This window comes from Abramis brama, assembly GCF_963993115.1.
Source record: "Abramis brama genome assembly, chromosome: 23".
NCBI classification, from domain to species: Eukaryota; Metazoa; Chordata; class Actinopteri; order Cypriniformes; family Leuciscidae; genus Abramis; species Abramis brama.
Genome location: NC_139985.1, coordinates 11,331,106 through 11,348,597, shown reverse-complemented (window position 1 = coordinate 11,348,597; position 17,492 = coordinate 11,331,106). Strand labels below are relative to the sequence as shown.

The 17,492-nt window shown below is 38.8% G+C and overlaps 1 protein-coding gene across 1 annotated transcript; it reads right to left on the bottom strand.

The window, feature by feature from the left end:
* Window positions 1-1,703: 1,703 nt before the first annotated feature.
* Window positions 1,704-17,268, bottom strand: prdm2b (PR domain containing 2, with ZNF domain b). Its single transcript, XM_084101878.1, has 6 exons — window positions 17,238-17,268; window positions 16,192-16,344; window positions 13,401-13,527; window positions 10,931-11,044; window positions 3,453-8,005; window positions 1,704-3,352 (listed from the first exon to the last, which is right to left on the bottom strand). The coding sequence occupies exons 1-6, from the start codon at window positions 17,244-17,246 to the stop codon at window positions 3,326-3,328; spliced, it is 4,983 nt and encodes a 1,660-aa protein (XP_083958004.1). The 5' UTR covers window positions 17,247-17,268; the 3' UTR covers window positions 1,704-3,325.
* Between the last annotated feature and the right edge of the window lie 224 nt (window positions 17,269-17,492).

The window sequence follows — 17,492 nt, the reverse complement described above, 5'->3', positions numbered from 1 at the left end:
TCCTTTTATATCAGCGAAACTTTGCAATTTAGTTGTGACAAGAGGCACAGCTAGTTTCACAGCTTTCAACTGACAGACCAGGCAGATGCCAAGTGGCTGGAGCTCACTGGAATTAATTCCCTCTGTCTTACTGAAGGTTCGCTCAAACCATATTCTTTTTGAACGTGAACCGAAGAGACATGCAGATAGTAAGCTGTCAGCTGGGAAGGATAGAGCTGTACCTCCTATACACTCCCCTGCCAGAGCAGATCACTCTCTCTCTCTCTCTCTCTGCCGAGGAGTGATTCTGCTCTCTCAATTTCAGTGTTCTTCTGCTCCCCTCAGAGAGGCAGAAAGGTATTTGATAGTACATGCATCAGCACAAACATATCCTCGGCCTAGTTACGTAAGGCAGTGCTATTTCTAATGGTCTCTGAACGTAGGGAAGAAGCAATATTTTGCAGCAATACATAGATCAATAAAACTACTAGCAGGTCTGAGGTCAAAATCCACAAGAAATCAAAACCTCATTTACATAATTAATGCAAGTTATTGGCCCTTAATGCAAACAATTAATTGGTGCATAAGGTATCAAAGAAGAGTTTAAATCAAAATCTTGCTCTTGTGAAATTACTTACTTTTTCCACAGATGTCATTTAGGCCAGGCTACCGGTTAATGGTAACCAAATGCCAAAATTGAGGCGGTTTTAACAATCTCGCACTGTATTCTGCCGTTTTCCTAATTCAGTCAATTCCTAATTGATAAACTCAAAAAAATGTAATGTAATTCCCACCCTTTTTTATTTTTTTATACACAAGTATGAAGGATAGCAAATGGCACTAAACATTTAAGCATTAACATAAAAAGTTTTAAAAATATTTGACAGCAAAACTTTTGAGATATCTAGAAGTAAAAAAATATTGTATTTAATAAAACAGGTCTGGAGAAATTATAAAGGAGATGATTTCTAACCTAAGCGTCACTTCCTCATCATAATGTACTGCATCGACCAACTCGGAAGCTGCATGGGGCTGCATTTTTATGACTAGGGCTATGCCACCTTGCACGGCAATCAGGATTAAGTGAAGCAATATTTCATCCTGTCAAGCTGAGCATAGCATCATGCACCTCTTCTCCCCAACACACAGCATGGAGGAACCATAAAGAATGGCACCAGGGGAAACATAAACAAGATTTGCTTTCCCTGCTACATAAAGATCTATCCTGTGTAACAGAACAAATTTGCACTCAATATTCTATTCTTTATTTGAATATTGGCAAGACAGACGGTTAGAAGTGTCCTTACAGCTGAATGGGTATTTAGTCAGGGTTAGCTAGCCTAGAAGAGAACTCTATTTCACTCTAATGACTTTTTTGATGGTCAAACACAAGATTCTTAAAGCCACAATAAAATTTGAATCCTGCTGGAAAGATCGCGCTCTCGATAAGACAGGTTCAATTTCACAAGCCAGGTGATTTAAAGAAAACGTACTGATATTGGACATGGACGAAAAATCTGAATGTGACTACGCGCTAACAAAAATAGGTAATGCAAAAGCCTGGATTAGTCAGGAAGCAATGCGGTCAATGAATAGTGATATGCAAATGATCAAACCTAAATATTGAAAAACATTTGTGAAAAACTAATTTGACAGGTACCTTATCTCTGGATACATTCTAAAGTACGACTGAAATCAAACTAAAAGCTAAAATCAAGAATACATTGAATTTTTTTCTTTTTTTATATATCAATTAGGACAATGCATTTTACATTTGTGAAGGTTATTATTCATAATCACAAAACACGGTCAACATTTCATTCCCAAAAATATATCAATGCAGGACAGCAAAGACATACTGCAAGACGGAAATATTGTTTCAAGTTCTTTGCTTAAAAAAAAAACATTTCAAGCATTCAGATCTTGTTTAGATACCTGTCCTCATTGTCCAGGTTGTAAAGTGAAAATGACATGGCAGAGACAGGCTTAGGAGTGAGAGGGATTACGCTGTCCAAAGGCAGAAAACGCATCAGTTCAAAGCTTGCCAGGAGGTAGACCACTAAGAATTAAGTGCAGTTGATGTTCTATTAAAGCAGAGGCCTTATCCATTTTATAAAATGAGAAACGATAAAAACAAAACATTTGTATAATGCTTGGTTGAGTCTGAGTGCTTGTGATGACGACGTCATGGCAATAACGGCTAATTATACTAATAATGCGACATTAACTAGGTCTTAATAGCAAATTTCTGAGGTTGCCTCAGGGTGTGATGTACATGCGCATAAACATACCAGTGAAAATTAACGGTGTTTTTATAGTTTTCAAGCAGGTGTCATCACATATTGTAAAATCACCTCAAACTTTGAGATATCCATAAAAGGCAAATTAGCCTAAATAAAGTGCTTTTCATAGAAACAAGCAACCTGATTTACCAGATCACTAATATGCAATATGTATGTAATAGGCAATTACATAATTTGGGTTGTAATAATGGCACTTACAACTTTTAATTAATCTCATGCAAGTGCAGAAGACAGTTCGTCATTCCCAGTTGAAGTTTTAGTGTAATTTTAATGGCCAGCAGCCCTGCTGTAGAATCTGTAGATTACAAAAGGAACAGAGAAAAGAAAAGAATAAAACGGCTTATGGTTTTGGCTGGTTCAGGTGAAGGTCGAACACCTTTTACATACAGCAAACCGTTCTCTCCTGCTCACTCTGACTGTATCAAACAGCTCAATTCATTTACTGTGTCAAAATAAACAAAAATATCAACAACAAAGTAAAAACAAAAAAGCCTCACAGATTATGAGAGCCTCAGTATGATAAACATTCCCTGTGGAGGATTACATTTACTTAAATATACATATATATACTCTTCTTCAAATAATTTCTCTCAGTAAAAGAGGAGCAGGTCAAAATGGAGTACAGACATAGAGAAAGGATCAGTCCAATCATACTGTATACAGAAGCACATGCATTAGGAGACCGCTGGATCTGAAAACCTTACAGATTAAACATGGTCAATCAGCCTAAGAGAAACTGTTGAATGATTGCCTCTTGCAATATCTTAAAACCAGAAGGTCAACATAAGTAATATTATGCTTGATTGAGATTTATTTATTTATCATATTCTTCAGTCCATTTGGGTAGGGGGTTAGACATCCAAAGGATTATTTATAAAAGTGCACTGATAAGATACTTCCAATGGGCCAACACAAAAGATGAGCAGGGAGATAACTCCTGGCTCCCCTGAACATTCAGGCTATGATCAAGGTAATCCAATTCAGTTGAAAGAAGTTCCCCTTCCAGTCATTGACTCAAGCAATCCTTTAGAGAACGTGGAGTTCTACCTGGCTAACTTCAATAGAGACTCCTGAAATGAACAGAAAAAAACAATGAAATCAAAAACTCACAACTATAAAATTGAACTATAATCACATTATATCAATGATAACGATGAATCTCTGCATTACCTCAGACTGCCCTGGTTCATGGTTTGAAAGGTCTTCAGTCTTCACTTCCAAAGGAGTTGAAGCACTAGCAATCTGTACGCTGCGTGTCACCGGCCCACCTTTTCTCTCCCGCGTCCTTGCTGAAAAACGTTCCTCCTTTTTAGACTGGTGTGTTTTCACAACCTCCTTCTTGACAACAACTTGCTTCTTGACAACAACCTCCTTCTTGGCAACAACCTCTTTAGATCCACGTTGCATCTTAGAAGGTGGTCGTGTTAAAGAATCATCAGTAACTGCAGGAGTTATGGAAGTCAGTGGCTCATTGCTCTTTTTGCCTTTCTTAGTTTGTGGGGCCGTGATGTCCATATTCAAGGCTGGCCTCTTTGTACGTACCTGAGGTTCTTTTCCTTTAATTGCTGGTAGAGCTTCATTCTCAATTGGCTCAGAGCTCCGGGCTCTGGTTTTCCCCAAAGGCTTCGGGCTTGATCCAGAACCTGCCTCTTGTTTGACTTCAGACTCAATGGCTCGACTTCGGAGACTCCTGTTTTTGTCTTGAGGCATCAGTGCACCTTTTTTCAATTTCTTGGCAACAGGTCTTTGTGGACAACTGCAAGCGATGTGTTTAGCGAGGCTGGCTGGGTATGTGAACTCTCGATTACAGTATGGGCATGCATGGACCTCATGAGTCTCCTCTTCCTTTACCCGGGTTGGGGGTTTCTTTGCAGAGGCAGCAGACTTGTTCTTCTGAGATATAGCTTTCTGGACAAGCTGGTTTTTCTTCTTATTTAGGGCTGATAACTTTACTTTAGAGGTTATATCTTGGTTAAAGTTGAGCCTTTTTGGTTGACCCATTCTGCGAAAGGCATTCTGCCCAGTAGAGGCTCCAGTGGTGGAAAGACCATTTGGAGACTGTTTCACAACTTGTTTGAGAGGAATGGGATTCTTCTTAGGGGTGTAGCGTCTCTTATCACTAGCATTAGCACAAACTAATATGTGTTTATGTAGCTCTGGCATGTTGTCAAAGCTGTTTCCGCATTTGGTACACCGGATCGCAGTGCTAAATGTTTGGGGGATGTTGTGTGTGGTAAAATTAGTCGCGGAGGCAACCGAACCATCAGGTGTTCTGTTGTGGTATGGGAAAGGTGGAGGCTTAAAGCTGGGGTAGTGTTGATTAATGCCAAGCCGCACATCTGGACCTTTCGGTTTACCAGCCTCAGATGCCATAATCTTTATTGTAGTGTATAGTTCTTCAGTAGGGTCCTCATGGCCATTTTCCTCTTCTTCCACCTTATTAGTGTCACTGTTACGCTCCTCCGAAGAATCCTCAGCATCTTTCTCCACATTTGTGTAAGCAGGATCCGTATAGTTCTGAGGTCTGAGCTTCCCGTTTTCAACAGCAGTATGAGTGCAACTCTGACTTGGATGTAGGTCACTTTGATGTTGCTGGAGATTGCAGAGGAAGGCAAACTCCTTTGAGCAAATGGAGCAAACATAAATTCTTCCCACCCCGTGGAGAGAGGAGCGGTGCTCAAGGAGCGCAGTGGCGTTGCCAAATAACTGAACGCAAAACTCGCACTTAAAAGGCCACTCTGACGCATGCTCTATTATATGGCCACTAAGGTCTTTGATGGAGCGAAATGGCTCTTTGCAGACGTTACACACAAAACTCTTGACAAAATTCTCTCGCTCTGGTGTTTCAACCTCATCACAATTTTTGACTGGACTCCCAGGTGAAGTGTCAACTCCATTTGTTTTATCAACCGGCTCCACTTTTTTCCCTATATCCTCTTCAGCAAAGTTATCAACCTCTGAACTCTTCTGTGGAGAATGCAATTCACTGAGGAAGTTTGGTGAAGATTCTTTAGTAGTTGATTGTACTGTAGAAAGCGAAGGCTCTGATTTGTGTCGACCTTCTGTTTTAATATTGAGGTCTTGGGGGAGAGTTCCTTCACAGGAATGGCTTTGGCTGGTTTCAGAAGCAGTATCCCACTCTAGGTGAGAAGAACCTGCTTGGTCTGCATTTCTTAAAAACTGAGGCTTAGAATCATGGGTTGAGCCCTCAAGTAGTGTTTCTGACTTTGAAGATGAATCTGCTGTACAATGTCTTTTTGCATCCTGAGGCAGTGGAGAAATCACACGGTCTAACTGCTCAGCAGTTTGGTCTGATTCATTAACAATGGAATTTAATGTATCATGGCATGATTCTGTTAATGCAGATGAATCAGACACTTCCTCTAAACAATCAACTGCTTTTGGGGACATTTTAGGGGACAACACCGGAAAAGGGGAAGGTGATAAGGCGTCTGACATGTGAAAATGCTGCGATGATAGAGGCGGAAGAGATGGGATAGTGGGTAAGACTGGAGGAGGGGGAGTAGATGAAGCTATACTAGAGGAAGATGGAGAGGATGGATTAATAGTCATAGGGGTCAGGGAGGGAGGAGAGGTTGATTCACAAGGAAGGTGCTCTGATCCTGATCCAGGACTAGAAGGGGCTACACATGTGGCACTCTCAGAAGACGAAAGGGCGTCAGGGCTCCCAAGAGTGTTGGATCCTTCTTCTCCAGGTGAGTTTAGGCCAGCATACTCGTTCATTAACACTTTTTCTAAAATGCTGGTATTAGGTTTTTTCCTCTTCACATGAGGTGGTAGTGTGGCTGAGCATGTCTTTACTTCATGGTCAACAGGACTTTTACGGTTCATACTTAAGTCAAGCACAGCCTCTCCAGATCCTCTGCTTACACTATTGTCTTTTTTACTGAAGGAATTCGAAAGGTCAAGCGGCTGCTGATTACAAGAATTCCCTCCACTTCTTGAAGGAGACCAGTCTTTTCCTGTCAGACTTTCAGTGTCCCCATGATCACTGCTGGACAAACTCCAAGAATGAGTCATGCAGTGGGTCTCAATCTTTGGCACCTTCAGAGAACATGAAAACCCAGCTGCAGAGCTTATGTTGTCATTTCTTTGTGGTGGGCTACTCTGTGAAGCTGTGGGAGGGGAGGCAGTTCTTCTTTTAAACCTACCTTGGACAGCAGGCAGTGAAGTTACGGAAAGTGGGGTGGTCAATCTATTATCTGTAATTAGACCTATGGCTGTTTTCTGACCGTCCGGGGCCTGTAGTAGTTGTTTAAGTTTCGGAGAGAGATAAACCGTTTTCTCCTTTTGAAAAGCTAACGTTTCGGTTGACTGAGTGAAAATGTTTCCAACCAACAAAGAGGACTGAGAGGAAGGGGAGGACAATGAGGAAGAGGAGGACACCGTTTCAGCCTCCACTTTCACAGCAGGCAGCAGCGGAGGTGTAGCAGTTCGCCTTTTAGAAGTTGTCTGAGACATGCATGAAACTTCCTTCACTGGACAAGTCCGTGTTTCAACTTTAAGAGCATGACTTATTTGTTTGGGACTCAAAATAAGAGCATCAAGGCCAAACAACGCTGCAGTGCTTGAATCAACCTCGATGACCTCACAATTGCTCACGGTGCTTGTAGATGGTATTTTTCCATCAATGTAATGGCTGAGATTTTCAGAAATGTTGTTAGAGATATCAACCATACACTCCTCCCTCTCTCCCTCATCCTCGGTCTCCACACTGGGCACATAGATAGGTGGTGGACTGGCACTTGGTGACTCTTCCTGGAGCAAAACGGGCTGCCCTTGTTCATGGTGCTGGTGTTGGGAGGAGCCGTCCTGCAGGAGTATACCTTTCCGGCGAACACCTTTAGGCATTAGATGCCGCTCATGGATTCTGCGCTGGTGCCTGCGCATGTTGGTGTGTGTGCCAAAAGCCTTGTTACAATACTTGCAAGGATGAAGCTCTTTTGACTCCCCATTCTCATCTAATATAAAAGGCCGGTCAGATTCAATACCAGGCTCTTTTTTCAAATTGTCAGAGGTTAGCTGAGGAGGACCGTTCTGTGTGTTCATAACGACTGCATGGCTTGGAGTGGACACACTGCCAGAAGTAGCAGAATCATTGGGCATTGTAGGACTGTGGAGGAACGCTGTTCCGCTGAGTGACCCAGGCCTATTTAAAGTTTTACTCCCATTCTCATGTCTACGTTCATGTCTGCGCCTGCCTACCTGAGAGCCAAAGGGCTTGGCACAGTACCGGCACTTAAACGTATGAGTTTGAAGGTTTGAAGTAGTGTGAATATGAGTGTGGCGCTCCAGGCCCTGTTTGGTGGAGAAATGACGCTCGCAGTGCTGACAGGGGTACGTTCCTCCCTGGGGGTCATCCTCAAAATCCCCATCTGCCTCCAACTCAGGATTCGCTAAAGAAGATATACACTCTGTATCACACAGTGGACTCTCAGAGCTTTCTTCTGCAGGGTTGCCCGAATTTAATTGCTGGAGAGACTTTTCATCCCCATCAACTGATTCTGCCTCAGAGGGGTGCTGTGGGCACTGATTTAACAGTTGTCCATCAACCTTTACATGTTCCTCATCCAATCCTTCCCTCTGGTTCATCTCTGTTGTGTGAGACTGGACAGGGTTTTCACTTTCTATAGAAGATGACTGGGAAACTGCATTCTGTTCCAACTCGGGAGGTGAGGATGGTCTTTCCTCATCATTAGGCCCTGAATCACAAGAAAAATATATTTAAATAATAAACAGAGCAATTCCAATAGGGTAATAAATACTACCTAACACAGTGTTTGTACCTGCTCAAGCAAATGAAAACTTGACTAGTGAATAAGAAAATGATTAATCTAATCTAAACACATAGGCCTAATTCTGTTAGACTACCACTCTGTCAACTATTCCAGTACATTGGTAATTAAATAATCCAAAACAAATTTCATCACAGATTAGTCAGGTCTGTATGCTGTAGGGTTGGGCGGTATTACGGCAATATCGTATACCGCGGGATCTTAAAATAGCAACGGTATCAGTTTCAATACCGTCACTTATATATAATATATAAATATAATTTATTTAATGCCTAAAAATGCTTGTGTGGTTGTCATCAAGTGACAGTGTGGAGGAGAAAGAGAGAGAGAGAAGGGAGAGAGGTAAATAGCCTACTGACGAGGCAATTTGTAAATTGTGCAATAAAAAGGTGACCGCGAGAGATGGAAACACCTCTAACCTAATGTCGCATCTCCGAAACAACCACCCACTCACTGCTGCGAGGATGCATTTTGCCCCGAGTTCATTAAATAAGCGCATTAGTTCATATTTGTTAAAATATTATAATGTAATTTTTTTCATCTATGTTGATAATGAAAAGTGAACAGCACGAGTAAGATGGGATGCATCGGGAGTCAGACATTTTGACTACTTAAGTTCCGTTTTGTAAAAGGCCTTTCTTTAAAGTGAATTTCGTTTTGTATAAATTGTATCTTAATTTGAATACATTTTTCATCAACCAATTGCTTGGATTTAATAAATAAGAATAAAATATAGCAGACAATAATCATGACATGATCGTGCGCTGGCGCGCCGCGGTCACTTGCATTGAAATCTCATCATAAATTAACCGAAACTCACAGACTTGACACAGATAGGCCTATATCTAAATAAAGCTTGAAATTTCATTAAACGGAACAATTCAGAATGAAAAGAAATAGGCCACTCGCTGATTATTTAATCCATGATGTGCATTTCTCTCTATGCGCGTTCATACGGAGATGGCGATCATCAAATTCAAAAACAAAACTATTCAAAACAAAAAGAAATAGGCTAGCCTACTCTCTGATTATGTAATCCATGATGTGCATTTCTCTCTATCGTTCACTATGGAGATGGCGATCGTAAATTTCTTTAAACGAAACAATACAAAACGAAAAGAAATAGTCAGCATACTCTCTGATTAATCCATGATGTGCATTTCTCTCTATAGGCGCGCGCGCGTTCACTACGGAGATGCCGATCGTCAATTTCTTTAAACGAAACAATTCAAAACGAAATGAAAAAGGCTAGCCTATACCTTCTGATTATGTAGTAATCCATGATTTGCATTTCTCTCTATATATGCGCGTTCACTAGGAGATGGCAATCATCAACTTAATCTTTGCAGCAGACGCTGACAGAAAAGTTTTATTAATAAAAATCAATGGACGCGTGTCACCGGATTTACAAATGCACTTCTTGCTTGTTGCACGCACACATTTCAAAATAATGAGATCTTATGTTGAAAAAATGTATTAATAATAATAAATCTTTAATAATATTTTATTGAATGTTGTGCTTGTTTAATTTAATAAAATTAATACTTTAATTGTGATAATTAAAATAATTAAATATTATATATTAAGTGTCCCATTTTTGCTCATTTATTAATAGTATTTATATCTAGCACCCCCTCAGCACCTGCGTTAAAAAATTATTTGGCGCCGCCATTATAACGGCCCACGTATTAAAAATAGTCAAGTCTAAATTGGGCTCGGGCTCATAATTACATTTAATGCCGTCAGCCGGGCTCGGACACAAAGTGCACAGTTTGGGCTTGATTTTTTTTTTTGCCCGATCTGGTATTCAGTTTCTGAATGGTGTAGGCACAAGCCAACAGTTTGGTGACGCTGTCTGGGCCTTATGTCATAATTTTTAATTAGTCACGGTAATACTGTATACCCCGGTAAAATAGGGAGGGGGTTTGACGGTATCAAAATTTGGATACCGCCCAAGCCTAGTATGCTGTGCACAAAAACCACCACCAGTGATGTTTCTTTAGTGAAGTGAAAAATGCATTTTGTTGGACGAAACACATCTGAAAAATAATGGAGATAACAGAGCGAGCCATGCACACCATAAGCTGTCCCAGACATGATAATGTTTTATATTAAGCGTTTTAAACTCTCAAGCATTTAGATTAATGCCGCTTTCCATTTCAAGTACTTGGATATACGTGTGTGCTATTTAATGCGTTTGAAACATGTATGATTCAGCGCATAACTAACATTTTATTGTTATATCCTAATCTATAAATGTTAGAAATGTATGCAAATCAAACAAGTCTCTGTTAAATTAAAGTGTAAGTGTGGACGTGTTTTAAACAGAAAAATAAAAGAGCAATAATTCAGATTGAAACATTAATTTTGGTGAAATAGTTGTTGGACATTAACTTTAAAATTTTACATGTAATGGTGCTTTGGTCTTTTAATGAGAGCAGTAAATATTATGATATAAGATGGAATAGAATATAAATGTAAACAATTATATATATTTTAATTTGTAATGTAGCATTTATATTGTAAATCTCTTTGCACATAATATATATTACAGCCTACACTCCAATTATTTTCATAGCATTCAATTTGCACATTGTTTGGAAGACAATTTTGGGCAGGATGTAGAATAACATGCTTTTCATTCAAACACAGAATAATAAATACAATTTGGCGTTTTTGAACCATTTAACCATATAAATAAATGACACATTATCAAAATAATTGTTAGTTGCAGCCCTACTGTTGACCACAACAAAAAACATTATGATTGAGCTGAGCATACTTGTGAACTGCACAAATCCCTGCCAGAGGCTGATGAAAAGCATAACCTACCTTCCTCTGAGTCCCGCATCACTGTGAATAAGGGTTCAGCGGCACTCGATTTCTTCGGTTCACAGAATCCAGCCAAATCAGCCAGTCTGGCTTTTTCCGACAGCTTCCTCCTTGCTTTAGGGAGAAACAAATCTGTTTTTAGTAAAAAAATAAAATAAAAAAAGAGAGACAACCTTTAAGACTTACTAAAGCCAGCAAAAAGCCATTAATAAAAGGTTAAGGTTTCCTTTCATGGCCGTCAAAACCTACAATAATTTAATCCAATGATATTTCATCGAAGTAGCAATAAATAAATATAAACTGAAAACTGTAAACAACCAAGATTTGTAAGAACATCTGGTACATTAACTAGAATAAAGAGCTCCACCTGCAAGATCCAAAACAAGTATGTCACCGCCTTCTTTTCTAAACTAGCAGCTCACCACAAAACCAGACTGACTTCTCAGTAACTGCTGCATTGTGTGTGACATAGGCAAAGAAATGCTTGTTGCTCACACGTTTAATGCCCATAATAAAATCTATACCACAGTAATTGCATGTTAAATGTAGTGTGCATTAACTGTTACTGAATTTCAGGCGATTGTAGAAAATTAAAGTTTAAGGGATAGTTCACCCAAAAATGAAAATTCTCTCACCATTTACTCACTCACATGTTGTGCCTAACCTGTATGACTGACTTTGTGTGGAACACAAAAGAAGATATTCTGAAGAACATTGACCTTTATCGTATGGACGAAAAAGAAAACAGTGAGACATCCTTAAAATCTCCTTTGTGTTTCATAGAAGAAAATAAGTCGTACAGGCTTGGAGTGACATGATGTGATAAATGACAATTTTTTATTTTTGGGTGAACTTTCCCTTTGAAGAAGTATAAATGCTGCATAATTACATGTAAACATTTTAATATACATTTACACAATGGATCACAGATAGTGTCACAGCCAAGCAAAGAAACCAGCCATCAGCTGCTGTCCTTGTGACAAGGTCAACTGGGAACATCTTATACAAAACCCAATTCATAAAACAGACACATGCTGCTAACTTGGTCATCTGACCATCCTTGTCAAATAGTCATTCCCACATTTCCGCATCCAACTCTGTCCTTAAATGCTAGTCTATTACTATTCCATGTAACATAATCATGAACATTTTCAAACAAAATTCACCACTACATATTTTAATGCACTAAACATGGTAATTACAATTGTCCTTAATGTATGCATATATTTTTACAATATATTCATTTGACCATGGTTTTTGTCAGATAAAGGATTGATGCACATATATAGTTACAATGTGTTTTGACTTGTTGATAACATCAAAAGGTTCACTGTCAAAATGTCTATAAATTGTTTAGGTTAAAACTTACAACGACTTTCTAACATACAAAATTAAATTGAAACAAACAGATAAAACATTAGGCCTATATCCTTCTCAATTCCTAACAATTTTCCCTAACAGCAAACTTTTGGATATCATTAAGAGGTCAAATATTTCAAGAACTCCTTTACTTGCGTCCAACCTTTCTTTTAAAAATATTACTAGCTAAATTGAACCATCATGCATTTAGCTGCACTTGTCATTGAAAAGGGAAAAGTCAAACGACCATTTAGCCTACTCAATGAAATGAAAAGACCAGCAAATGCTCTTTTCCTTTTCTTTTAGGTCGGGCATCTGTCCTTTTCAGTCATTAAAACAGTCTATAAAGACAGTTCAGACCAAATATATACATTTAAAGTCATTTGAGTGATATTTTATAGAAAAATAAATTCCAAAAGAAAAGTTTATTAAAATACATACATGCTTAGAGCATCAAACTTAATGCAGTGATGTGTGACAAATGATTAAGAAATGAGCTATGGACGAACAAACAAATAACTCTCGTACTTTTAGAAGTGAAACTTTGTGTTTATGTTAGGTCTCATTCAAATTGCTTTGCGAGGAGGGTCTCGAAGGTCATCTCTGAGAGACATGGGCTGTGTCTCCAAACCTTGTGAGCTGTCTATCTAGATGACATGTTTGGGCATCACAGGCGGGTTTAAAATCTTTCAAACGTTCTGAATCAAACGCTCGGCCGTGCCCGTGATGCTCAAAATGCTCTCTAGGCGAGAAGTTAATTAGATTTTGAGGCACTGAAATAAGGTCCGAGTCTGCAAGGCGGCTAACTGACCCGTTCATCAACATGAGGAAGAGTACGTTATATTCATCGCACTTTGTCTCTGTCCCGGTGTGTTTTTCTTTTTAACAAAGCTGTTTAAAACAGAACGTCATCTATAATTCCGGTTTCTAAATAATCTTCCTATGAAATGGGAGAATAGCCAGTTGGCTAAGTTAACATGCTAGCTCCAGCTAACGACTGCGAATACTTCCGAATAGAATAAACATATGTTCTCGGACACTAATTAGACACTAATTTTTATCGGGGGGAAACTGCAGGTAGTAGCAGTAAGAGGTGGTGTTTTCATTTTACCTCGCTTTGCTCTAGGTGAACTCTTCTTGCTCAGGTTGCTAGTCCTTTCTTCCTCTAATGCAGCTGCTATCTCAGGATTGTCTTCCCCATTGTACCACACTAGAAGTTCTTCGTCGGGTCCGATTGGCTGACGGAGAGTAGACGGACCAATCAGAGTCGAGGTTTTTGGTATGCCATAGGATGAAATACTATCTAGGCCTTGACGCTCTGTCAGGCATTTAGAAACAGACCCCAATAACAAACTAGAGTGCCGTATGAGAAAGCTCATATTATAACATTTTAATTGACGTTAAAGATGCTTTGTTTATCTGTCAACTACATTAAGTGTAGAAGATGCATTTAAAAAGAAAAACAAAGGAATTTCAATTTCTACTGGTAAATTTATAACATATTTACATATAACAAAAGTTTAATGTGCATACATTTAAGCAGGAGCACAGCAATAATTATTATAATCATTCTATATTTGTCCCAGATTACTACTTTTCAAATATCCATACCACACTATAACATCAAAATTGGAGTTTTGTTTATTTAGTCCATGTCTATTATCATTGAGTGTGTCTATATACTAGTGTAGGGGTTTTCAAACTGTCCTGGGACATGCTTTTAATGTGCATGCTTTCAAGAACAGTTTGTATTTGTGTTGTAAGAGAAACTATATGGTTTCTCTTTGTTGCCGTTTCCTTTTGCTTGCTCAGTGTGAGTTTTTTTTTGCAACATTCTCATTCATATTTAATTACTGTGAAAAGAACCACATAAGTAATGCAACTGAATATGGTTCTCTTTGCGTTATACATCTAACATTAATCAGGCATGAAAACTCCTCACCTTTCGGCGAAATTCGCCGTTTTAAAACCTAAAAGGGTCACCTACGTGATTTGTGCAGATCCGATGAGAAAATATTTAGGGGGGGGGGGGGGGGGGGTCGAGGTCGAGGCCAGCATTTATCCCCTATAAAGTTACCATAAACTTCGCAGCTTTAAAAAACAATCATCATTCCTAATGCCGAAACATGACAGCCAATACGAGTCAGAGTAACGTTAGGGCAGAAATGTTTTCAAAGTCTTTTACACCGAGTCTGACAACTGGACACACTGCCGAACAAAGTACCGCACGTCGGAAAGAAAGCCTGAGGTAAGTTAGCTTACAATGTTAACTGTCCTGTCAGATACAGACAGCGATGTTGCCAATGTCATTATTTTTAATTTTGACATAGAAGTGGGCGAGATAATATCGCGAGCGGGCGCGGGCGCCGTGAGCGCTGAGCGAGCAGGAACAGTGCAGTGTTAAGGCCCGTTCACACCAAGCACGATAACTATAAAGATAAAGACAAAGATAACTATATATGCGTCCACACCAACGAACGATAACGGTCTTTTTATTCTAAGCACGCGCGCGCGCGCCCCATTTTAAATGCGCGAGACCTTTAAATTAGAATGGATTCTGATTGACTGTCAGTGTTTTATCGTTTGACAGCTGAAAAAAAAATCGTTCTGAAAGTGATCCCAACGATATCGTTCCTCATATCTTTATCGTTATAGTTGTGGTGTGAACTCTGTTATTCTTTAATATGGAGAACGATTTTTAGAATTATATCTTTATCGTTATCTTTATAGTTATCGTCCTTGGTGTGAACGGGCCTTTATTCATTGCGCGGCTCGCGAGCCTCATGTGGCTCGCCAAGCTTTAATTTGTGGCTCGCATGGCGATAAATAATACGGTGATATGATGCATTCACTAGAGATATTTCATAAAAACATTAATAACATGTAGGGCTTTAACATAACCCGTTAAAAACTCAAAGTGTCAGCTCTATTACAAATAATTTCGATCGGATTGAAAGGGGTGGTTTATCGAGAGAACGTGAAAAAGGGGGGGGGGGGGGGGGGGGGGGTATATATGCCGCATCCTTCTCACCTTTTTTACCCCTGACCTGTTTTCATGCCTGATTAATAGTGGTATAAAAACTATGTCATTAAGTTAATACTAGCGAATTAAGAAATGCTTTTACATTTTGTTTACATTTACAACATATTGTCTTATACATGAAAATACAAACCCTACTGTTCAAGTTTGGCCAGTAAGATTTAAAAAAAAATGTTTTAGAGAAAGGTCTCTTATGCTTACCAAGGCTGCATTTATTTAACCAAAAATACAGTAAAAACAGTAGTTTGCCGTTTTAAAAAACCCAACTGTTATCTATTTTAATTTATTTTAAAATATAATTTATTCCTTTTATGGCAAAGCTGAATTTTCAGCATCATTACTCCAGTCTTCAGTGTCACATGATCCATCAGAAATCATTCTAATATGATGATTTGCTGCTCAAGAAAGATTTTATTATTAAGACTTATGATCATCAAAGTTGAAAACAGTTGTGCAGCTTAATATTTTTGTAAAAACCATGACACCTTTTTTCAGGATTCTTTGATGAATACAAAAGTTTAAAAGAATAGCATTGAAACACAAATCTTTTGTTATGTGTAAGTATTTACTGTCACCTCAGAATGCATCCTGAATAAAGGTGTTAATTTCTTGTTACAAAAGTCTCATATTGACCCCAAACTTTGGAATGGTATTATAGCTGCTAATAATTTAAGCAGAGTGTCTCTTGCAAGGGAATCATATTTTGGGGATCTTTAGCATAAAAAAAAAAGTTTGAAAACCCCTTTACTAGTGTACTACACCGCTGTATGCATCTTCTCCAGGCTTAATCTTTTTACAATCATAAAACAGTAATTGGTGGAAATCAACATGGTGAAAATCAAACCAGTTCATCAGCTCTTACCCTTAACACTTTGTAGTAAATAGCTCGGTTGATTTCCAGTGGAAAGAGGTTTTGCTCTTGAGAAGAGCGTGCCCAGTTCACATACCGCAACCAGTTTCCTTTCATTGGATCTGTGGCATCTACACACATCCACCCCCAGGCTGGAAAATATACCTAATGATAGTGGAACAATATGTATTTAATTAAGAACCACCACTTAAACCTACACTACCACTCAAAAGTTTGGGGGTTTTTCAGCAAAGATGCATTAAATTGATCAGAATTGTGTCAGTAAAGACATTTATAATGTAACAAAATATTAATATTTTAAATAAATGCTGTTCTTTTTAACTTTATATTTATCTATTCATCTAGGGCTGGGCGATATATCACATGACATTGTTATGCGCATCTCATTAGTAAAGCCGGTTCCTTAGTAAATCGCCATCACCTGCTTTCAGATGGAGCGGCATTTACTACACAGAGTTCACTGACAAGCTGAGCCATATCGCATTAATTATCATGGACGTATCGCCTGCGATAATTAATGCAATATGGCTCAGCTTGTCAGTGAACTACGGCTCTGTGTAGTAAATGCCGCTCCATCTGAAAGCAGGTGATGGCGATTTACTACTAATCAGGGAACCGGCTTTACTGACGAGATGCGCATAACAATGTCATGCGATATATCGCCCAGCCCTAATTCATCATAAAAAAAATTATTAGAGTTTCCACAAAAATATTAAGCAGCACAACTGTTTTTAACATTGATAAGAAGAAAAGTTTCTTGAGCACTAAATCAGCATATTAAAATGATTTCTGAAGGATCATGTGACACTGAAGACTGACAATTCAACAGTTTTTTTTAAAAACGGCAAACTTCTGTTTTTACTGTATTTTTGATCAAATAAATGCAGCCTTGGTGAGCATAAGAGACCTCTTTCAAAAACATTAAAATCTTACTGACCCCAAACTTTTGATTGGTACTGTATATTGGTCCAAATATGCTTTGTGTTGATCAGTGTATTCAGACTTCAGACTTTCTCAATGGGATACCTAATACATACCTCCCACATGTAAACATTGCTTGTCACTTGAGATCTCTTCTTTCGTTCTCCTACAAATGGTCCAAACCTTTTGCCTTTAGGTATTAATCTAGATGCCCATACACCTGTAGAGAGACAGCATGTCACGAGAAATCTTATGTGAGCAAACACTGGGAATTTTATTTCCTTCGCCATTCGAACTTATTTGATGGATTTTTCAGCATGAATCCTCATTCAGAATGAGCAACTTTAAGATCTCCAGAGACTCTCTCACAG

Coding starts and splice junctions, on each gene's coding strand:
- prdm2b (XM_084101878.1), bottom strand. Junction 11,045..13,400: donor TTCACCTAGAGCAAAGCGAG/GTAAAATGAAAA, acceptor TTCTCCCTAAAG/CAAGGAGGAAGCTGTCGGAA. Junction 8,006..10,930: donor GATGCGGGACTCAGAGGAAG/GTAGGTTATGCT, acceptor CTTGTGATTCAG/GGCCTAATGATGAGGAAAGA.